The 22871-nt window shown below is 40.4% G+C and overlaps 2 protein-coding genes across 5 annotated transcripts in view; one reads left to right on the top strand and one right to left on the bottom strand.

The window, feature by feature from the left end:
* AVL9 (AVL9 cell migration associated) overlaps positions 1-1775 on the bottom strand; it is a 41721-nt gene extending 39946 nt beyond the window's left edge. For both annotated transcript variants that reach the window (XR_008429928.1, XM_053938285.1), the window contains exon 1: positions 1640-1775. Coding sequence is in view for 1 of the 2 variants with exons in the window: in XM_053938285.1 (XP_053794260.1) it covers positions 1640-1705 (66 nt within the window). In the remaining variant the exon portion in view is untranslated. The remainder of the gene's footprint in view (positions 1-1639) is intronic.
* On the top strand, positions 1775-18115 carry LZTFL1 (leucine zipper transcription factor like 1). 3 transcript variants are annotated; one of them, XM_053938323.1, is made up of 10 exons: positions 1775-2036; positions 9568-9692; positions 10147-10341; positions 10873-10933; positions 11791-11859; positions 13242-13307; positions 13444-13521; positions 15833-16006; positions 16489-16592; positions 17147-18115. In XM_053938323.1, exons 2-10 carry the CDS (start codon positions 9616-9618, stop codon positions 17163-17165), a joined length of 843 nt encoding a protein of 280 aa, XP_053794298.1. In that variant the 5' UTR covers positions 1775-2036; positions 9568-9615; the 3' UTR covers positions 17166-18115. The 3 variants fall into 3 exon arrangements, with proteins under 3 accessions (XP_053794298.1, XP_053794307.1, XP_053794316.1); XM_053938332.1 differs by lacking the exon at positions 1775-2036 and adding an exon at positions 7621-7666; XM_053938341.1 differs by lacking the exon at positions 1775-2036 and adding an exon at positions 7684-7759.
* The last annotated feature ends 4756 nt before the right edge of the window (positions 18116-22871 follow it).

The raw sequence follows: 22871 nt of genomic DNA, 5'->3' as shown, positions 1-22871 counted from the left end.
TAAAAAATCTGCTAAGTCAGAGGTAGGATACATTTAAAATTAGATTTCTGTTTAGCTTTCCCTTAAGAAGCCTGGCTGGTTGTGGTTCTACTGACTGTCATTCTATTCCTGCAGTTATTCTCCCTGTGACTCAGCTACCCTATCCCCTTCCCAAACTGCCTTCCTCTCCAGCTTCTCCAGGTCATTTCTTGAGATAAAGAAAACTTCAGTTCAGAGGTATTCCGACCTAATTTCTGACAACACCTCAAAATGTACTTCTATAAACAATTTACTGGCGACAAAATAAAATTCACTGCTACTAATTTATAGTTTGGGGGTTTGTTTGGGTTTGTTGTTCTTTTGTTTTCCTTGCATCAACACCACTTAATATGCAAGAAAATTAATACACACTCCAGAAGAAAAGAAGAAACAAAAGCCTAGGTCCTTTCCAAGAGTCCAACAAGGAGAGGGCAAAAATATGCTCTTCCTCCTACAGATACCCAACTAAGGCTCACCTTGTAACATTGTTTGACAAGAAAGTGCCTGATAAATATCACAACCCTCACAACCCAGATGATCTAATTACTTCACAGGAACTGATCCTGTGAACATCCATATGTAAACAGCACCCAGACACCTGAGGAGAAAGGATGCATTCGAAAAAACTATGCACATCTTTCAGAAACTGAGTTATTGCACCTTAGCCTCTGAGGAATTGTTCTTGAATTTTTTGTTGAAGCAATAATTTAATTCTCAGCTACCTTGTATGGAATGTGTTTATGTCAGATCAACCCCTGTATAACGATAACCATCACATTCATTATGTCTTGGCAATTTTTAGAAACGCCAAAAACTCGCTATGGAAAAAGACTCACTGGAAATCCAACATTATGTCTATCTGCTTTTGTCATAGCAAAGCAACTGTGTGGGCAGCCCAGCTGAGCAACTGCATGTCCTGCTTCAAGGGTTAAAAAAAATTAAAACAATCACAACATAAACCAGCTATGAAATACATGACATAAAATCCTTCTACCTTACAGGCCACATGAAGCAGTCAAGCATTTATGAAAGTGGGGAAGAGACAGGCAAAGAAAACTTAAATCCAGGGTGGGCTTGTTACCCTGGGGCTGTTTGGTACAAGATATACCTGAGCACTCAATGATGGGCCGGCAGGGATAGAGGAAGGTAGATTAAAACACCATTTGGGTTTTTTTCCTCAGGATTCTCTGTCTGAACCATTAAGCAGCACGACTCGAAACAGATACGCTGCCACGGTGTGCGCCGCGGCCCCTCTCTCCGGGGAGCTCACCCCGCCGGCCGTCGCTCCGCCTCGCTCCCGGCAGGAGCGCCGAGGCGGGGCGGGAATGGAGGCAGCTCCATGACCACCAACTGCCCGGGGCGAGCCGAGTCACGGCCCAGACAGGCATCCCCCGGCTGGGGGAGGCCGCGGCCAAACGGGGCCTCGCCGGCTCCCAGCCCGTCCTTCACCGCCCCCTGACCAGAGCGAAGCCCCCCGGCCCCGCGGGACGCGCCCCTCCGGCGGCGGCTCCCGCAGCCGGGCAGGCGCCACTCGGCGCGAGGGAGGGGACCGGGGGAGGGCCGGGAGGAAGCAAGAGCGGAGCGGAGAGGCGGGAGTCGAGGGACACCGGCGCCCCCTCACCTGGCAGCCCTTCTTGTGGTGGAAGCCCACCACCACGATGTGCAGCACCGGGCCCCGCTTCTCCATGGAGCAGCCCGGCGATGGCCGTGCCGGAGGATGCCGCCGTGCCCGGGCTCTCGCTCCGCCCCCCGGGGTCCGGCGGGGACGCAGCCCCGGCCGCCTGCGCTTCCGCACCGCCCGGCCCGGGAGGGCGGGCACGGCCCTCAGCACCGCCCTCCGCCCGCCCTTCTCGGCGCGGGTCGCGGAACTCAGGATCAGTTGGGGTGGGAAGGGCCTTCGCGACCGGCGTGTCCAGGTCGTACAGATTAGTGGCAGCCCAGAAAGAACGCTAGGAGTTGTCTCAGTACAGTTTAGAGAGGTTAGTTGCTGGAGGTTAAAACTGAGGAAAAAAATCAAGGTAAGGCTTCTTCCCTCAAGGGGCTAAACCTCCGAGAAAAGGAGGGGGCACCTCATCGCTCTCTCCAAGCACCTGAAAGGAGGCTGTGGCCAGGTGGGGGCCGGTCTCTTCTACTGGGCCTGCAGTGAGAGGGCAAGAGGGAATGGCCTTAGGATGAGACAGGGGAGATTTGGATTACATATTAGAAAAAAAAAAAAAAATCAGTATTAGTGTGGTCAGGCATTGAAACAGGCTGCCCAGGAAGATGGTGGAATCACCATCCCTGGTGTGTTTTACAAGGCCTCTGGCTCTGGATGATGTGAGTTAGGTGTTACAGTGGCAGTGCTGGCTGGGCACATGGACTGGATGATCCTAAATGTCTGTTTCAACCTTGATGATGATTCTATGATTCTATAAACATGTCTTAGCATACCCTAGAAAGAAGGCAGTTCAAATACTTGTCCAAGACCACGGGCAAATTTAGTGTGAGAGAAAAAAATATTTTTAAAACTGTATCTTACTGCACTCACACCATGCTCCCTCTTTTCAAGTCTGTCTGCTTGAATCAACAGCAGTGGTAGAGGCTGTACTCTTTAATAATTAAGATTCTCTGTGGAAATTGGAGGAAGATAATCTTTTTGAAAGAACTATAAAAGAGTAGTGCTTAAAGAAAATCTCATCACTAACACGGTACCCAGGGGCTCAAATTATAACAATACAGCATATAATCACGTATTGTTTTTCAACTTCCACAGAAGTGTTGTTACAGAAAACATGTACTGCTGGGAACACAGGATAAGCTACAAGGAGCAATCCTTCTGGCAAAGGAATGGTTTCTTATTTGTATTAGCCTGTAACTGACAGTATAGTTTACTATAATTTAAAAACAGAAGATTGCATGCAATATTGTCCATTATCTCCTGCAATAATGAGATATCCCCCAAAAGATTCATGTGAGTGTTTATGGTTCATTCTCATTTCATTCAGGAAACTGCAGTCTGGCATCACTCTTACTGATATGGATTATGCATTATAGAGGCGTCTCGGTGATACTACTGGATAATGGTGGCTTATGGCTTCTCTGAATAGATTATTAGATGGGTTTTTTCTGCTTGAAATTCTTTCCTGCTAAAGCAATAAAAATGTTGAACTGACAGCATCAGTCTAGTCTAGGAAAATGAACTAGTTGATATAATCTGTATTGTTTTCACAGTTCACACTGTGTGCATTTATGAGAAAGAAAGGCAAGTGAGAGCTGCTATGAAACAGCTCTCAGAAGAATCTCAGAGTTTTCCTAAGGGAATTTTCTTTCTCCATACACAGCTAGCAAATAGCAATGAAAACTCAGCCCTACAGTTCTTCTATTACTCAGAGACTTTGCTTAAGAGCCACCAGCTATAATATCATTACCATAGTAATAGTCATTTGTTAGTCATTCTTCCAGTCATAGCAATACGGCAGAGTTCTCAGCTTATGTGCACTGAGACTTCTAGAGATGGATAACCTTTCCCTGGGCAGTACAGTAGTTTATGTCTGGAAGTAACACCAGTGCTAAGCAGTGCCCATGGCAACTGATAGCTCCCCTCTATTTGTTAGGTATAGCCCAGCTTCCTAAAGAACAAAACTCTGAATTTGTCTAGACAAGCACGTGAATAAAAAATAAATGTCCTTTGCTTTCTGTTGAAGAAAAGCATAGATGAAATCCTGGCATGGATCTGAGGTTTGTATCTAATTTCTTCTGGATGGCAAGCTCACTTCATGTTGGCAGGATGTTTTCTTTGAAGATCTTATCCAAAATGAATGCAGTAATTCCCCTAGAAAATTAAAATAATCTCTTTTTTTTTTTTGCCATCAACAAGATCAAATATAATTTGAATTGTACATTTAGTTGCATTAGGGCACCATGATGTAGGAGGCAGTGTTCCAAACAGGCTTCTCATGGAAAATACTGTATTTGATCCTGTGGGAATGATGAGATTGATAGGATTCTCAAGCATGCAAGCAAAAGAGGGGAGCCTGGATTGTTAGGGAAGTTTGCAGACACAAATGCAATGTGTCTTCTCCTTCAGCTTTAAAGAGGCTTAGATTTGGATGGCAGAAACATTGCTCTCAAATCCTGACTGTTCTCCCCACACAATCTCTTGTCCTGACCACTGCTGACATTTTCACTGCCCCAGGGTCCCCGCTCACTTTGGCTGGAAGGGCTTGCAGACCTCTAACTTGCTTCTTCAGGTCGGATGAGACATGTTTGAAGAAGATAACTGGTGAGAATTGTTTCCTCAGAAAATATTGATTGTGAGTAGTAAAGCAGAGATCTGTTCTAGTGGGTTGTGAGGGGAGCAGAGACAAGCTTGAGACCCCAGGTGCAGCTGTTAATTATTTGTGAAGTAGACACTGCTCTTTGGGGCCCCTGATCCAAATGCTCCCCCTCCAAATACTAGCCATGAAAGGTGATAATTTTGTTTGTAATTCTGTGCTGTTTCCCTCAGAACCCCATTTCTACCGGTGTCCTTTGTGGAAGCTCTGGAGGTTGGCAACAGCAAGCACAAAAATCCTTATCACAACCTAATGCACGCTGCAAGTGTGACATGGACGGTCTGTTATCTTCTTTTCTCCTTTTCAAGACTGACATAGCACTAAGTGCAGGAGACAGCTAAAGCCAGACAACACTGACAGGAACGGATTGAAGGCTTAAACAAAAAGAAATAATGAGCATATGGTACATTCCCACAGTGGTTGTCAAGACAGACAACAAATATCTTTGAAGGTGGGCTAGAGAAAATGAAAGCAGACAGATTCCAGAATGATGATCAACCACTACAGTTTGGGATTGGCTGGCAGCTCAGAAAGTTGCTGGTCCACTCAGTAGGAAGAGTAAAGGTAGTGAAGGCTCAATCTGTCCAGGATACACATGTATCTCATTCTGATCCTTTTCTTACTCCTGGTTATTGCCACAGCCACAAAAGGAAATAAAATGGTCTTTAGTCTGATCCTGTGCGTGTGACAGATTTTTGGCGCCTGTTATTAGTTTCATCTTCTCCCAGCATCTCATTTGCCCTTGGTCCCTGCATTGGCAGAAGCGTAGGGGCAAAGGTATCAGTGAAAGGGAGGTTCCTCTGTTGAGTGTTTTGTGCTGTTCTCTTGTTACACCCTGGCCATTCAAGGGGTTGCTCTTTTTGTGGCTGGTACCTGAAAACATGCACTTCAGTTCTTTTGTGCTTCATTTCACTGGGGTCTCTTTGCTAACAAGTATGCAGAAGCAGCCAAGGGAAGCACTTCCAGGTGCAGGGATCTTTGCAGCACAGAGCAGGCAGATGAACCCAGATCAGCAGAAGCTGAGGCTGTTACTGCAGCCCAAGCCTTCTTGAACATTCAGTCATTCCATTCAAGCACATCATTCTAAGCTCTGTAGTGAGGAACTGCTGAAGAAGAGGAATGAGATAAACCCATGGTTGAACATGTTTTAGCCCAACCAAATGCCAACATTGTTTCTTAGATGGCCTATACAAAATCCCCATAAAAGTTGCCAGTCAACATCACTGGTGGCAATGTGTGTTGGTAATGCCTTTTTCTGCACAGCTTGCTGAGGAACCTGAAGAAGTGACGCTGCCAGCGTGTACCGTGTGGTGGAGCAGAGGACAGAGAGGTGCACTCACAAGGCATAGCACAGCTCCTGCCAGGTCTTTTAGGCCAGTTTCAACTACTGTAGAGCTGCTTATGCTCAGGAACAGCCTTTGTGCATATTTGTGCCTTTCTGCACTCCCTTGATTGCCACATGGATGTTGTTTTCAGTTATGAGGACGGACCTGGATGCCCTTCCCTGAGGGCATGCTCCAGTGCTTCCTGTAAACATGTCCTGAGTCTCCTGTCTTGAATTTAGACTCCACCTGTGCCTTGTGTTTACTGAAATAGATTTGGAAGGAGTCAGGCTTTATCCATCTCAAGAGTTGATCTAGACGATTTTGATGGAATTTTGTCACTTGTTCCTGCTTGTGTCTGAAGTAAATAGAAATTAGGTTGAATTTGCCACCAATACAGCTGCCTACACAAATTAATCCGTTAATCCTAAATTGGTTACTGCTGCTTTTAGGGCCATTAGTTAATGAAAATGCACTGCAGGCTGTCTCCAGTAAGACAAATACAATGTTGAGGAATGGAAATTGCAATGGATCCCATTTTTCACTCTCAAACTATGGAAGAAGGGCAGTTTTCCCTTGGGGCTACTCTGTTCTGGAAACTGCCTGGGTGGAGCAGCTGCCCAAGTGCAGCAGCCCTCCTGCCTGTGTGTGTTCCAAACAGCCTCTTCCCAGCTTGCTCCTTCCTGGTCTGTTAGTCATTAGCTGTGTCATTCCAGTGCTCTGCTTTCACCACTTGTCTAGATATGGAAGGTGATAGTGGCTTTTGAAGTGTCCACTGGTGTCATGGGAGAAGGCCATTACATCCCTTCTTCCTCTTTGTAATGGGACAGATTCAATGATGAATATTTCCTCTGTCTGTGGCTCACTAATATTGCATCTCTGCTGTGACAGACCTGGTCTTTTTCTGCAGGCCTTGAGGACAATTAATGGACAAAATCCATAATTTCAGTGTTTACTTACTTTTACTCCTTTTACTTACACTGGACAATTCCCAGCTCTGTCAACATTACTTTTGTCCTCTCCTTAGGTGCAGTCAGGGTTCAATACAGGTGGGCCACCTGTAACAGGTTAGACTTTTTCCATACACTCAGCTGATGGATGCCAGGTTATTTTTCTGCATTTTGTAAACTTTTTGGGTGACCCAGGTGAAAGACTCTGGTGACAGTTACCCCACCTGGAGTACTGCATCCAGCTCTGCAGTCTCCAGCACAGGAAAGACAGGGACCTGTTGGAGTGAGTTCAGAGGAGGACCACCAAGATGATTAGAGGGATGGGGCCCCTCTCCTATGAAAGACTGAGAGAACTGGGGCTACTCAGCCTGGAGAAGGCTTTGGGGTGCCCTAATTGTGGCCTTCCAGTACCTGAAGGGAGCCTACAAGTTCTTGTAGTGACAGGACAAGGGAGAACGAGTTCAAACTGAAAGAGAGTAGGTTTCGATTAGTTATTAGGAAAATATTCTTCACTGTGAAGATGATGAGGCACTGGAACAGGTTGCCCAGAGAAGTTGTGGATGTCCCAATCCTGGGAGTGTTCAAAGCTGGATGGGGCTTTGAGTAACCTGGTGTAGTGAAAGGTGTCCCTGCCATGCCAGGGGGGTGGAACTAGATGATCTTTAAGGTTCCTGTCAACCCACTCCATTCTGTGGTTCTGAGTTGTCCTGCTAACATACTAATGCTTTGCAAAAATCCGTGTTTAGTGAAACAGCCTTTAGGAAAAAATCTTAGGTGGTGTAAATAAACGTGGGATATTTCCCATGGCTCCTAACTGCCCCTACCGCTTCAGCAGCTCACTGCCACACAGTACAGTTTTCCAAATGGCACCTGAGCACGTAGAAAACAAAAAGGTAAAGTTAAAAAAAAAGAGAAAACATCGGCTTCAGTGGGTTCCGCGGCTCATGGGTCACGTGGGCGCGCCGCCGCCAATCCGAGCGCGCCGCGGGCGCTCGCGAGGCTTCGGTCTCCATGGCAACGCGGGGCCCGCAGCCGTCCGAGCGCCGGCGGAGCGGCCGCCATGGTGAGTAGCGGGAGGGGGCCCGCCCGGCATTCCCGCTTCATCCCGGCATGAAGCCGCTCCGCCTCGGGCGGCCGGCTCGCAGGAGAGGCAGGGGTACGGTCTGTCGTCATGCGGGAGCTGCTTGGGGCAGCTGCGGCCGCCACCTGCCCTCCTGGGCATCCCTGCCATCCCCGCGGAGACTCCCAGGGTTTGGGGTTTTTGCGGGATCCAGTGGTCAGATGGCTTATCTGCGTATCAGCGTGGCTGACTCGGAATCACAAGTGGCCTGTGCTTACGTGTTTATTTACTAGTGTAATTTCCTTTCTCTCTGTAATGAATAGAAGCTTTTCAACTAAGAAAACCCTCCAGCAACAGCAAAGACATTAATTTAGCTTTCTATATGATCTCTCATCTGCAATATGTGGGACTTTGTGGGCGACATGAGTCTTGCAGCCACACTATGAGAGCTGATTTTATTTAGCACTGGTGCTTCTTTCTCGGCTGCATGTAGTTTCTAGAGTATTGATTGTTCATCCAGGTATCCCAGGATAGCATTGTAACTGGAGCTTCCCTAAGGACAAGGTGATCAGATGAACTGTTTTGTCTGAGTTACTATGCTGCTATCTCTCCCCAACATCAGCCAAGCTAACAAAGTGCATTGGACTAAATGAAATGGACCTGCCTTTCCATCAGCTCTCCAGGGACTGTGGTGATAAACTCCCACTCCCCTGTTGTGCTTCCTTGTCATTCATGCTACCTGCATGAGCTGTGTAGTTCTGATGTGATTGCCCATGCCAATAATTCTTTGAAATAGAGGCATGCATGAAAGGGCTACTTAGCCACGTCTAAAATTGCTTCCTTCTTAATTTGCCCTGGGTTGTTTCTGGGTGTCCTGTTTTAGGGCTGTTGAGAAACAAATTCAGATTATCACTCAAGATCTTCTTCATTAAAAACAGCATGGCCAGCAGGTTGAGGGAAGTGATTCCCCCCTCTGTTTTCATGAGACCCCCATCTGGAGTGCTGCATACAGTTCTGGTGTTTCCAGCACAGTAAGGACATGGAGGTGTTGGAGCAAGTCCAGAGGAAGGACATGAAGCTGACAAGAGCACTGGAGCACTTCCCCTATGAAAACAGACAAGCTGGGGATGTTTAGCCTGGAGAAGAAAAAGTTGTGGAGAGACCTCATAACAGCCTTCCAGAGAGGGACTGCAGCAATAGTTCAGGGCACTAATTGAAAGAGAGTAGGTTCAGATTAGATTAGATGTACAGAAAAAAAATCATTCTTGTGAGGGTGGTGGGGTACTGCAACAGGTTGCCATGGGAAATTATGGGTGCCCCATCCCTGGCAGTGTTCAAAGCCAGGTTGGAGGGAGCTCTGAGTAACCTGGTCTAGTGGGAGGTGTGCCTGCCTGTGGCAGGAAACTAGATAGTCTTTGTGGAGTTGAAACTAGATAGTCTTTAAGGTCCCTTCAAACACAAACATTCTATGATTCTGTGAGAAGTCTCAGGAGTTTACATAAAAAGTAACTAACATAGCATACTTCCCTCTGGGTTTTTTGTTAGTACATCTATGGAAGATAGATCATTCAGCTACATTATGCATGTGTAATGTAATACCAAGATATATTTATCCAAGAGCTTCGTCTCCTGTACAGTCCTTCTGGTTCTGATCCTCTCTTTGCCTCTGTCTCTCTGATTTTGTATGACTTTTTTGAGGTTACTTGAATCCTTGTTTCCAAGTACTGGAACTTTCTCACCCACTTATGAGAGGTGCACAGGGACTCGATATATGAAAATATGTTTGTCTTTCACCATGCTAGTTAGAACCCTGTGAAAGCAATCACAGTCAGAAGGCAAGTATTCACAGTAGTTATGCTCATTTTTCCTTATGTTTGTCTTTGTGCTTGTATCCTCCTCCGCAGGCAGAGCTGGGCGTTAATGAGCACCACCAGAACGAAGTGGTCAGCTACATGCGCTTCGCTCGTTTCAAGCGTGGCATGTGTCTCAAAACCGTGGATTCTTGTTTCCAGGACCTCAAGGACAGCAGGTGCTGTGTGGGGTGGTGCTGAGCAAGAATAAAGCAAAATATGCTAGCAGCAGTGGCAGGTTTGAATACTTTATGGGGCAACTTTTCTCCATTTAGGTTTGTATGTTCTTGTATTTTCCAGAAGTTACAAGTCAAATGCTTTTAAACCCATGTTTGTCAAATTCTTAGGAATTAACAGAAATATTGACAGCGTGACATTGCTGCATATCTTGCTTCTGATATGTAAATTTGATGCAAGGCTGTAACTGAATTAATATTTGTGATTTTAATGATTTAAAGAGAAAATTCAAATACAGTAACCAATTAGTAATGCTGTGGTCATCTAATAACGACTGACGGTAGATGTTTTTAGAAAACATTGCATTATATGAGTGGTTCCTGTGTAGTGAGATCTCATAACAAGGCAGAATTGTTACCTTTATCATACCTGCATCACCTGGACCTCTCTGTTTAGACTTGTTGAAGAGACCTTCACAGTTGACGAGGTGACAGACATGCTGGATGGACTGCAGAGCGTTGTACACAGCGAAGTGGAGTCAGAGCTCATAAACACAACTTACACCAATGTTTTACTTCTGCGGCAGCTCTTCTCACAGGCTGAGAAATGGTACCTGAAGTTACAGACAGACGTCTCTGACTTGGAGAATCGGTAACAGCTGTTGGACTATACTTGCAACAATAAGAATACTTCAAAGTGTTGACTATTTGCATTCTTTTCCTAACCACAGAAACCTATTCTTTTACTAATGTATCAATGATAGATTAGTGTCATTGATTAACATTGGTCAGCTTCAATGTTTCCATCTGTAAAATAGCAAGATACAAAATAATTTCAAAATTGTGAGCAAGATGTTTTATTAGTAATATTCTTATTTGAATTAATCATTTCAGAGCAGGTCACTGGACTCAATTAAAAAGCTTTTGTTATCTGGTTAGATTATATTTTAATTAAGGATGCTAAATCTATTGTAATGCATGTATCATGCCATTACATGACATGATCTGTTGCATTTATGATATTTGTGTAGGACTTCATTCTGTACTTCTAACAAGAATTTTACATGCAAGAAAAAGCATAGCACCAGCTTGGTAAAATGTGTTTCATAACACATTTTAGTAAAGAAATGCCTCCTTATATTTTTCTTTGGTAAATAAATGCCTCTTTATTTTTTTTTCCAAGAGAATTATTGGACCAGGTTGCTGAGTTTGAAAAGTCAGAATATACATCTTCAAGCAAAAAGGTAGAATTTTATTTTAATCAAATCATAATTAAATGTCCTGCGGAGTCATGACAGATGTTTAAAATGCTTAGTGTTACTCTTTGTGCTTATGAGAAAACCAAAACCCCACCATTTTTTTTTTTACAAAACAGTCTTTGAAACTCTCCAAAAAGTCACATTTTGCATTTTGGCACCAAGACTCCCTCTGAAGTGCCTTGACTGTTTCCAGAGTGTCTGTTCTGCCCTTCTGGGGTGTGCCTCACACACCTCATCCCAAGGTCAGCCAGACCAGGAATATGTGGCAGTGTCAGCTTCTGGGTTCCCTTCCCCTGGCACCAGGGCTGAGACTGGGAAATTCGCTTGTCCCAACATGGATCCAAGAGCTGAGAAGATTGCACAGTACAGATATCACTCTAGTTTGTCTTGCATGAATATAGTTGCAAACCTTGTTTGGTTTGTAGCATAAAGATGTATTTATGTATATTTATTTTTATATATATATAATTTTTCATACCTTAAATGAGAAAATTATTTGGAGCTTTGTAAATACTTTTTACTCTTACAATCACTCAAATATTATGTTCTTCTTGCTACTTTTTTCTTTTGTTGCTGCAGGATTGTCAATGTTCTCTAGAACCACATTTGCAATACTTTTATGTCTCTCTGCAGTATTTTTGTTTAACTTAAGCTCAAAGTGAAGCTCGTAACTTAGGAGCCATGGAAGCAGTAAAAAAGAACTTGAAATAAAAGGTCATTCATTTGCTTTGCAAAAGAAAGCTGAATTGACTATCAGTAGCTATTGTACAGGCTAAAGGAGTACTTTTCTTCCCCCTAGAAATATGTATAATTAAATTTTTTCACCTTTATTATTTCTTTAGTCCACTGCAGATCCCATTAAACCAAAACTTGCTCCATTAAATGAAGGTGGATCAGAGCTGCTAAACAAGGTAAGAACTTGACTGTTCAGGCAGTTGTGGTCAATGATCATTCTGTTTATGCAAATGAACTGAATAACTATACAGTAATATTTGTATAATGTGATTGTCATTATACAGACATCACAGTAAAATATCAGAGAATGCAAAGTAAAATACTAGTAAATTAATAAACATTGTACAGCATCAGAAATTTATTGTGCACTTATGATCTCTAACATGTATTGCAGTATCAACCCTTCTTTTGCAAAGACAGTTTGGTCTTTGTAGTAATTTATTTTTCCATTTAATGAAGTAAAATAGTAAATTAGTTCCATACAGCTAGCTGCTACTTCAACAAAGAATTAAATTTAAATATGCAGCTGGCTGAAATTACAAGGTTATTGAACATTTTCTGTATCACTTGAAGTCAGTCTTATTACATCCATTCTTTTTTGTTTTGTAAGTTGGTTAATTTCCTCCTGAAGAAACAGGCAATTAAAGAATTTGGAATTTACTGGTTTTGAAAACATTTGATTTCTCATTTGCTAAACACTTCCAGAATTATGAAACACTTTCTAGTACTTAATATTATCAATAGTTTTTATTAGGTATTGTACTTATTTCATTCACCTGCACTTTTCAAAAATGTCACACTTCTTACAATACCCTTTTAAGTTTTTGATAATCAAGATAATTAGCAAGGGGTTCTATTTTCTGTTTTGTGTCCTGCATTCCTAATGTTGAGTACAATGTCTGTCTCAAATTGTTGTTATTCACTACAATGATTAAAGCATTCAAGAATTCAGACTTGTGTTTTGTTTATAGGCTAATGTAGTTCTCTTTCAAAAATAATTTCAAAATCGTAACAGTTTTTTTTTAATATGTACAACTGTTGTCTTTTTTTTTTCCCAAATCATTCAAAATTCTTGTGGTGAATTTACTCTGGCTGATAAAACATGGTATTTCCTGTGACACAGAGTAGGATATACAGTAACCTGATATTTGTCTCTTTTGAAAAGGAACTGCAGATACATTCTCTACTTGCCTGTTGATTGAAAATATTAATTATGAGCAACAATGAGATTTGCATCCCTGAACATGCAATTTTTAATCACAAATCTTGTTACTAACAAGATACTGATCTCAATAATCTCAATGCAGTAAAGCATGTGTTTAAGTGAAAAGCCCTGTATGTTACAGTAGAACTGGAGACTTATTTGCTTTCTTACTGAGGCAAAAAACAACAATACATAAATTAATTATTAATTTCTTATGAAGGCCATTTTTATAAGCATTTAGGATCTCTTTTGCTGTCCTAAGTTATGAAGTGTATTTCTTTCCTGAAATATTTGCAAAATCCAGAATGGCACCAGGGTGTGTTCACAAATATTTTCTTGTTCTTTAACCCAAAGACAGTTGCTCATCTCCAAGAAGAAAATGAAAAATTGAAGACCAGACTCAGGACCATAGAAACACAAGTAAGTTGCCCGTAATCTCAGATGCTTAATGTTGGTTACATATTTTAAAATATCTAAATAAGAATCCCATGGTTATTATTATTATGTTTTCAGTTAAGATACATTTCTGAGGTTTTAAATTTTCAATGTATTGCAGGCTACTGCTGCCCTAGATGAGAAGTCCAAGCTGGAGAAGTCACTGAGGGATTTACAGATGATCCAAGGAGATCAGAAGGTAAATATAATTGTATCCCTTTGCTCCCATTTAACACAACTGTTGCTAGCACATCATGTTGGCATGTATGGTGTGTTCCTTTTCTAGCAAATGCAAAAGTTTTGAGTTAGTGTTGTCCTGTTGACATTTTCTGTTCCTGCTAGTCTGTCAGTCAGCAGGTAATCCATAACATTAGTTGATGTTATGACGTATTCAGGAGCTATCAGGAAATAGTATTCCAGAATTCATGTTTCCAGGGCTGATATTTGTATTAACAGACACAAATCTATGTCTGTTTGTTTCTCCATGTTTAAGAGTGATACCTAACCTGGTTTTTAGGGTAACAATAAAACACTAATTCTTTCACACATTTGTCACTTGATGTTGACATGAACAAGCCAGACTTGCTGCTTCTTTGATGTTTTTGTAGTTTTCCCTATATCAGGATACATAAAAATGTTTCACCGTTTATTTTTATTACTTGAGATTCTTAATCTGTTTTGTAAATGAGGACTCCAGCATGGTCAGTTGCTGCTGGCAAAAAAAAAATGTAAGAAGCCTCACGTCATGTTGACACAAATAAATCTCTTCAGGTCACCTGAGTATTTTTCTAAGTTTCTGCCTTCATTTGTCAAGAATTAGAATTTTTCAAAGTTTGTTCACATGTAATTATGTCTTAAATTTAAAACGTTTCAGTTCAGGCTTTCAAAAAAATTAGAACACTTTAATCCCATTATTTTGAGTAATTGACTTAAAAATTCCTGCAATATTTACAGATTAGGAAGTAAGGTTCAAGATAATAAAACATTTCTATTTTAATTTTTATATTTTAATCCTGATTTCTTTTTATTTTGCTTTCTACCTGGTTTATGGTATGTACTTGGTTTTCTTAATATGTTAAAAGTTTACATTGTAGCTTTCAAAATTGTATTCAATAATATTTTTAATAGGCAACTTGATTAATCAGTCATGGCAAATATTTTCTTTCTCTGTTTTGTTAAACTTTAAATTATTAAAAGTTTAAAATATTAAAGAGGTGTATTAAATCCTGGATAATACTGTTCATAGTGTTAACAGATTGGAACCAAATCTCATCCTGCTTTTCTGGTTAAATATGAATTGGCCTCAGTGTCAGGGCTGCTGAGTATCTTCTGCTTTCATGTCCTAATTTGCCCTCTGTAATCTGTCACTTCCTCTCAGTTGCTCATAAAGCAGTAGATTTCAAACTCTTTGAACAAATAAATGACTGCCAAACCACAATTGGTTCTTAAGGATCAACTCAGCAGATTGATGTTTTTAGAAAATTAATAGTTAACAGATAGCTTCACATAGAAAGTGGGAGTCACAGTAGCTGGGAATAACTGCTCTGTTCGATCAGTTTAATTTAAGGATATAGAATTTTTGCATAATTGACTTATGTCATGGTTAGAAAATAACAATTAAAATGTACGAAATGGATGTAGTGTTTTTCAACACTACAGCCTTGGACTCTCTCTCAGAATTCAAAATAAGCTTTTCTTCTGTACAGGTACTACTATCAAGTGGTTTCCTATTCTCAAGTCTTATGTTCCACATAGAAAAAAAGAACATGGATTTCTTAGGTTTTAGATTTTGTTGTTTTAAGGTGCTTCTGGTTCAGCCTCATTACACTTTTGAGTTTGAAATTGGGCTTTAAAACCTGAGAATGTTTTGTGTTTAGTTTTATTTAAATGAAAATCCTTAGAACAGTTACACAATTGTTATGTTTTATGACTCTGAGGTGATGTTCAGAAAAGTTTGAGTTGATTCTTCTCGTAAGGAAATGGGAAAGTTGCTTCACAACTTGGAACCTCTTCGTGTAAGACACCTGAGAATGGTGCAATGTTCGAACCTGGCTGAGAGTGTAAGCCTTAACACTTTCAGCCTTTCCTACCTGTCCTACACTAACAACTTTGGAAATGTTTCAAAAACACATTGTAGCGTAGACATTCAGATCTTAAATGGTAATTTATTGTTTCTGTATGGTAAATAACTTCTTGTAATATGATTCATCCTCTGGCTCTAACTAGTTCTTAAAGAAGCAAAGTACAGGAACTTAAAATCTCATCTTGGCTGAGAAGACATTCCAGCCACCTTTAAAAAGCATTTATTAACAAGTTTTTAAGTTATAAATCAGTCTCTGCTCTAACTTCTTTTTTTAGTTGAAGCACTTCTCATTTAGGCTTTACAGGAGTAACTTGTACATCATTATTAAAAGTCAAGGCGTACCTACTTTGTGTGGAATTTTGCACTTAAAGTTTTAATTATTTCTTCTCTTGAATTTGACATATTTTAAATATTTCTTCTGTTGAAGAATAATGCAAACCAGGATATTACTGAACTGGAGAATAAAGTGGCAGCTTTGAAATCCCAGTTTGAGAAGACTTTGAATGACACTACTGCAAACCAAAAATTCTTGGAAGAAGACTTGGTGACAACAAAACATGATTTACTGAAGGTTCAGGATCAGCTATCCACAGCTGAAAAGGTTAGCATTTTATTGTAATGTGAAGATGCATTCCTTACTCACATTTTAACTGATTAGTAATTTAACAAGCACAAGCTACAGGATGCAGAGTTTACCAGGCCACACTTTTGCCCTTGTATTTTTGGTATTGCAGTGGAAAAGCACATTAAACAGAAAATAGTAAACCCACAACTAACTGCATGGTTATAACTAGATGAATATTAAAAAATTGACTATTTGTCTCAATAGAATTTTTTAAATGAAAAGCATATTCCCAGTCTTCTGAAGACTTTTAGCTTGATATTGTTAGAAAATGAAGTTGGGGTATCTGTGGCTGCCCCAGTAATCTCATTTGAATCTACCAGCTGACTTTATCTAAATCTGAGTAAGTTACAGAAAACTAGTATTGCTAAACTTGAGAAGGAAAAGCAAGTTGTTTTTTAAAAAAATATTTTTGTCTAGTCTTCATAATATGTAAATAGTATGTTCATGTAATTATGTAGGAACTGGAGAAGAAATTTCAGCAAACAGCTGCCTATCGCAACATGAAAGAGATTCTCACTAAGAAGAACGAACAGATAAAAGATCTGCGTAGAAGACTTTCCAAGTAAGTGATGCTGCCCTGTTTGTCCCAAAAGATCCTTGTTCTGGATCCATGTTCTGCTCCCATTTTGTCTCTAAAACAGTCTATACATTTTCCCTTGAAAAGAACTTCTAATAGGCTGTGCCCTGATTTTTGACAAACCAGTCCTTTGAATGGATCTTTGGTGTGGTTAGGGCTGGTGTGTGCAACAGCAGCTGCCAGGTAGCGAGTAATGAGAGAATTTAGTATGGAGAGCATACAGGATATTCTTGGCTGTGGTAGATAAGGCCTCAGGTTCTACACAGAGAGATGTTCTAGGTGCTTTGGCAATTGTTTGGGTTTGTGGGTAGGTCATTCCTTCATTCTACTGTTTGGTAAACTGGTCAGTTTTAAAAGGAGAAAATAGTCTAAAAAGTAAATGCATTTGTCTGTGGCTTAAGTCGTACAGTAAATCTTGACAGAAATGTGTCACTCTTGGATGTAATTTATTGCTTTAGTTTCTTTAGAGACAAAATGTCTTTGAGGTATTTTCTAGTCTGTTTTAATTATTTTTCTATTTATTCTTTTTTAATCCTCAGATATGAGTCAGAGGACTGAAATATCAAAAAGCATCTGATCTCTCAGAAGTTGTCATGGAAAGAAGATGTAGGCTGGTATTATTTTTCAATAATTTTTGTTTTGAATGGTGTATTCTTTGCTTCTAGTGTTTAAAATAACTCTTTATTAATATTAATTTCACACTGAAACTCTTACCTTACTTCCTTGTAAACCTACAATTTATAGGTATTAGTTTCTGCAGTCATGTTTTTAATGGTTAACCATTGACATTCCTTGAGACATAGCAAACAGGACCTTGTTGAAGAACTGAGGACATTCCCTACAAAAAAGGGAGTTTATTTTTGTTAAAAAAAGGGGGGGGGAAAAAGACCAAAAATATATGCATTAGAGTTTTTGATGTCTTCAAGGTGGGAATTCCAGTTGTTACTTTTATGTAGTTAATGTAGTTATGAAGTAGCATTATATGTAAAAATTACATCAGTGAAAGAGAGTAGGAGGAACAAAAAAGAAATGCTGATTCTGTAATGTTACTTCACACTGGACATGTCATAACTCAGCAAAGTGTGGTCAGTAGCATTTTTCTAGAGGGTGTTCATTAGATAATGAGATAAATATGCTTTATAGCCAGAGTGCTGGACCCTTTCAAATAAAGTTGTGCTTTTTCACTTTACTTGATTTAAAGCAATTTTGAACATCAGAAGACAGATTCTGATTTTGCCAGTATTCTGAATATTGAGATGATAATCTAAATATACATAGGAAAGTTAGTGGAGCAACGTTTTTGGGAGTAAAGTTATTTTAGATGTTTTCATCTCCTTTCTTAATGTAGCCTCATCAGAAAATAGCTTACTTCTCTTGAGTCTTCTACTTGTAATTCTCTGCCTTGCATTTGTTTGTCAGTCACCTAATAGTGCAATCTACTTGTTCATCTGTCCCTGTTCATATGTATCTTGTATTTTACTTCAAATAAAATACTATGTTTTCAAATATTTAATCTTTAAGGAGCTGGGTTTTTTTTAATAGGAGTGTTTAGTATAGCTATTTTTTTAATATGTGTAGGACCGGGTGGCAGATCAGTAAAGAATCTTGCTAGAAATGAGAACATGTAAATTACAGATTCGTGCTCAAAGCCACATCACTTCAAACAGCTGTAAAAGAGAGTACCAGTGGCAGGGCTGATGGTGTTTGTGTTACAGAAACTGGCATTTAACAGTGTTTTTCTCAGGAGCTGCTTGAACTGAAATGGATCTTTTTTCCTCATTATTTCTTTAACAAGCAAAGCTGTTAAAATTGCTTAACTTAAATCTGCCATACACTTGCAGTCTGAGTTCTTCTTTTTTCTCTAAGTTTAAGTTTTCATGTTTTCTGTAAGTTCTCCTGTCTTTTGCCTCCCACTGGTTAAGTGAAGTTGGTTCGAGATAAAGTCCCATGCCTGTGGCAGGATATTATTGCTGTAGCACAATAATAGAGTGTTATGGGGTGGCATCCTCCTCATGCAGTGATAGTTAAGATAATGAAAGGTATTCTTTTGTGCCTTGTACAGTCACTAAAATGTTAAGTTCCTAGCATTAAGTTCTTAATAGGCATGTACCAAAGAGCTTTTTGGCCTGTGTTTGCTAAGAACAATATGAGTACTTGTTTGGATGAATGTTGTGGGTTTTTTCTTCATAATAACTCTCACTTTAATGAGATCAATTGCTATTTCTAAAATGGCAGATAAAGGGTGAAGAAAGCCAGAGATTCTCATTACTCCTGCTGGTCTTCTCTTCTCCACCAGTCTTTGACTCCAGAATATTGACTCTGTGATCAGCCTTCATTATCTGCTTAGAAACCATCTCAGCAAGAATGTACACTGTCAGCTTCAGTATATGGCTAGGTCTCAATGAAATAAGTTGGCTGTAGACAAGCATTGTTACACACCTTGTTATCTCCTCAAATGAGTAAGGCAAATCTTGTGAAGAACTGTGCAGTGCAAAATTGAAACTCAGACTTTGATTTCCTGCCTTGCAGATTGCTAGTTTAGTGAGTGTGTGATCACTGAGATGCTCGCTTTTTGTGCTGCAGAATGGCTAATTAAAAGTCTTGTGTGGAGCTCTTGGTGATAAATACATCATCTTTGACAGGTGATGTACCTGTCAAAGAAAACCTGGAGCATTATACAGTTGTGATACTTTTTCTTGAGATAGGTACAATATTTTGAAGATGGAAATGACATCTGAACCTCTCCTGACAGTGCCTGATGTTTCTAAACTTCACTTCTTTCCCTGAGGTGTAAATTCTAATACTCCTTTTATCAGCCTTTGTTCTTTTTACTGCTCAAAGAGACATCATCCATTTCTTCCACTTCAGTTGTTAATTCCCTAGGTATGCCTGATGGGAATGTTTAAAAAGAAGATTCTTGTATGACTAGCTGGCCTGTAGAAATCAGATCTCTTTCAGGCTGGTTGGGGTTTGTTTTTTGGTGTTTTTTTTGTTTTGTTTTGTTTTTTTCTTGCATGCTGAAGAATATGGGAATGAAATTTAGGCATCTCAGCTTTGCTAGTACTGACTCTGACAGCCAACAAACAATCCTATGCTCCAACAGTGACATCAGTAGTTGTTAATAAATGGGACAGCGGTCCTGCATGTTGCCATCTTAATGAGATCATATATTAACCAATGATCTTTAACTGTTCATAAAGTACTCATTAACCTGTTTTTCTCTTGTGCCTAATAGCCATTTTAAAAGATGTCCTAAGGTGAACACTAATACCTACATTGACACTTAAGCTGCAAGTGCACCTTTTTGTTTGGTATTGAGACTGATATATTGCGCAGCTGAAATTTGGACATTTCCCACATACCTTGCTTTTGGGAAACCCAGTCATCTGCCAGGAGCTTAGATTTCAGTCCAGACAAAATGTTTGTAAGATTCCTTAGTTTTATTTCCCTCTTCTGGCATTTTCAAGGACAGGTCTTGACTTCTATGTGATATGAAGTGCTGTGAAACCACAGTGAAATCTTTACTGCCTCAGGAAGCAAATGTGAATCATGTTGGGGTATCAGGTGGCTGAATAGATCAAGCTTAAAATGTTTGATCTGGTCTAGAAGAATGTGCCTTCTAAAACATTTTGAAGTAATTTGAAGGTAAGTTTGTATATGAGGAGGTAAGAATTGTTATTGTAATTGTTACCATAGTTGTTTTTGTAACTGACTTTGAGCAGTTACAATATGCCTAGGGAGTTACCCTGGGATTGTTAATTTTGACAACGTCCCAGGGAAAGTGTTGTCCCAGGATTCTTGCCCTGCTCTGGCTGCCCACAGAATCTCCCTGAAGATATCTAGATGTGCCCTCCTTAGCAGGATCTCCTCTTGGACATATCCTGACACATTAGGCAGCTTCTTTGGAGTCAGCTCTTCTCCAAATAAAGGTGGGTAGGTACATGTCATTCTGTTTCAACAGGAAGTTTTGTTTGTTCGTTATTTTTTAATTATTTTTAGGAACTTGTTGATGTAGTGCCTTGGAGTGTGCAGGGCTATGACAGGGCAGCTCACCACTGACAGCTGCTGGTGAATAAGAGAGCTGCCCAGAGACCTCCCCAGACTGCAGGCAAGCTTTGATAGAGAAACAGGCAACTGGCAAGTGACAAGCAGAAGAACTGATTGAGTAATCCAGCTATCTTTTAGTGACATGCCAGTTTCCGACTCATTTGATACAGGTCAGTTTTGAAGTCTGAGTGAATTAGGTGCAATTCTACAAATCCAAACTTTATGGAGTGAGCACCCTAAAAAAATCACACAGTCAGAAGATGGATAGAACTGTGATGCTAAGGAAAAGCAAGGAAAATATAAAGAGAGACTGTTTTCAGGCATGCTTTTCTTGGGAGATTGAGGTAAAGTTAAGCAGTTTTAAGGGTGGTTGAGAGGCTGGAAATGACTTCAGGGTACAGACCTTAAAGACATCATCTACAGTTTGGAACTAAGCAGCAAGTAGTAGTGATAAACTGGAAGGAATAATTGTAATCCTAGTAACTGCTTAGAGGAGTAACTGTAACCTCCAATTACACATAGAGCAATTGCCCAACCGTTGTCATGGCCTATGAGTTGTCAAAAGTCCAGATGGATTCTTTCTTTCTCCTAAGGTAAGGAAAGAGGCATCTTAGGGTAGCAACTGTCAACGGTGAATCCCAACGGAAAACTCATATGTGGAAGCTGCTACTCCCTTGTCTGCATATCTGTTTCCCTTGACAGCATCAGTAAATACACGCAGAGGCTGCAGACACTCCATGCCTTTGCTTTCATTGTCATCTGACACACCAGCAGATACACACTAGCAGTGTTTGCATTTGGAAGTGACTTCCTCAAGGAATTGAAGATACTAAACACCAGAGCAGCTGATACTTTGTCCCCTTCCCTCATGTCTGGCTCATCAAGGAAAGCCCAGAGGGTTTATTTTTGAATCTCAGAGGTATAGTGATACATGTTAGAGGTAGCATAATAAAGGACCAGGCTACCTGATAGAACTTCTTCCCTTGTTTCCATGACTTTTGCCAATCAAACTATTAAGCTTCTCTAACACCCTAAAATCATGGTCCCCAACCTGTTGTTAGGACCCCAGATTCCCTTTTTGTTTGCATTTTAGGTAGCTGGGAGAGGCATTTGGCTTTTCACTGTACTGGCATCAAGAGACACAAGACCAGGGTTTTTAGTTGATACCTTTGCCTAAGTACTTGAGGTTTTGCTTCAGTGAGAAATAGGATTCTTTGCTTTGTTTATTAGCTTCTGACTTGGTTTACATAGGGCAGTTCTCCTGGGCAGTCCCATCAGTTCCTAGTCTGCTGTGCAGATTAACCCCTTCTCAACCACTCTGCCAAACCCCACATCTCAAATTTATTAGGTACTGGGAGAAAAAATTCTTTCTAATCCTTCTTTAATATGAGCAGTGACACGATCAAAAATTCTTTCATATGTCTATTAGAGGCTTGTCTTTGTCCCTAAAGATAAAGCCCAAGCCCTTCCCTAACCCAAACGAAAGCAGTTCAAAGGAGATAAAATCATGAACAATATCAGAAATAGCATATTGATAATCTGAGGTGTGTGTAGAAAGTCCCAGAGCAAGAATTCCTATGTGTTGTCTGTTTAAATACATTTAAATATATTTAAAGTGTGTGTCCCAAGGAGCCAGTAGATGACAGGCACTTTGCTGGCTGCCTATGTGCATGACCACCTTTAAAAAAAAACCTCACAGTAGTCTGTGATCTGAGCTACTGATGAGACTGACATTTGTGAGAGAGGCAAGGATTCATCTCATTCCACCTGAACTTCCTGATCTGGCCTGACCCGAGATGAGGATGTCACACCTCTCTGCCTGCACAATCTCCTCCAGTCCATTAGTAAACTAGTTTGAAATGTAATGGGAAGGAGGTACAGAGCCAAGGAAATCTTTAACCTGATGATGCTCATCAGTAGGAGTAATCTATTCACACAGAAGCAACCCAAGTGGTAGTGATGTGCTAATTTTTAAGGTTGTCCTGTCAGCAAATTATTTAATACTGTAAGCTATTTATACACATCATTTATAATAAATCCCACTGCCAGGGACAGGCATTTGACTTTTTAATAATTTGTGAAAGTTTTCATGATATGAGACAACTCACATTCTCTGTGTGTGTCTTTCAGTTAAACAGCTTATGGATTTCAAATTACCTTTGATTATTCCTTCATGCACAATTCTGGGTTATACCCATGAGACATATTACCAGGGCT

Source organism: Vidua chalybeata, chromosome 1 (assembly GCF_026979565.1).
Source record: "Vidua chalybeata isolate OUT-0048 chromosome 1, bVidCha1 merged haplotype, whole genome shotgun sequence".
NCBI classification, from domain to species: Eukaryota; Metazoa; Chordata; class Aves; order Passeriformes; family Viduidae; genus Vidua; species Vidua chalybeata.
Note: the sequence above shows the minus strand (reverse complement) of the source record. Positions and strands in the feature narration are given on the sequence as shown.

What these genes read in the sequence shown, in the direction of transcription:
- LZTFL1 (XM_053938332.1), top strand. An exon ending in TCAGGACCATAGAAACACAA is followed by an intron (nt 13,308 to 13,443) that starts GTAAGTTGCCCG and finishes AATGTATTGCAG; the next exon opens with GCTACTGCTGCCCTAGATGA. An exon ending in AGCTATCCACAGCTGAAAAG is followed by an intron (nt 16,007 to 16,488) that starts GTTAGCATTTTA and finishes GTAATTATGTAG; the next exon opens with GAACTGGAGAAGAAATTTCA.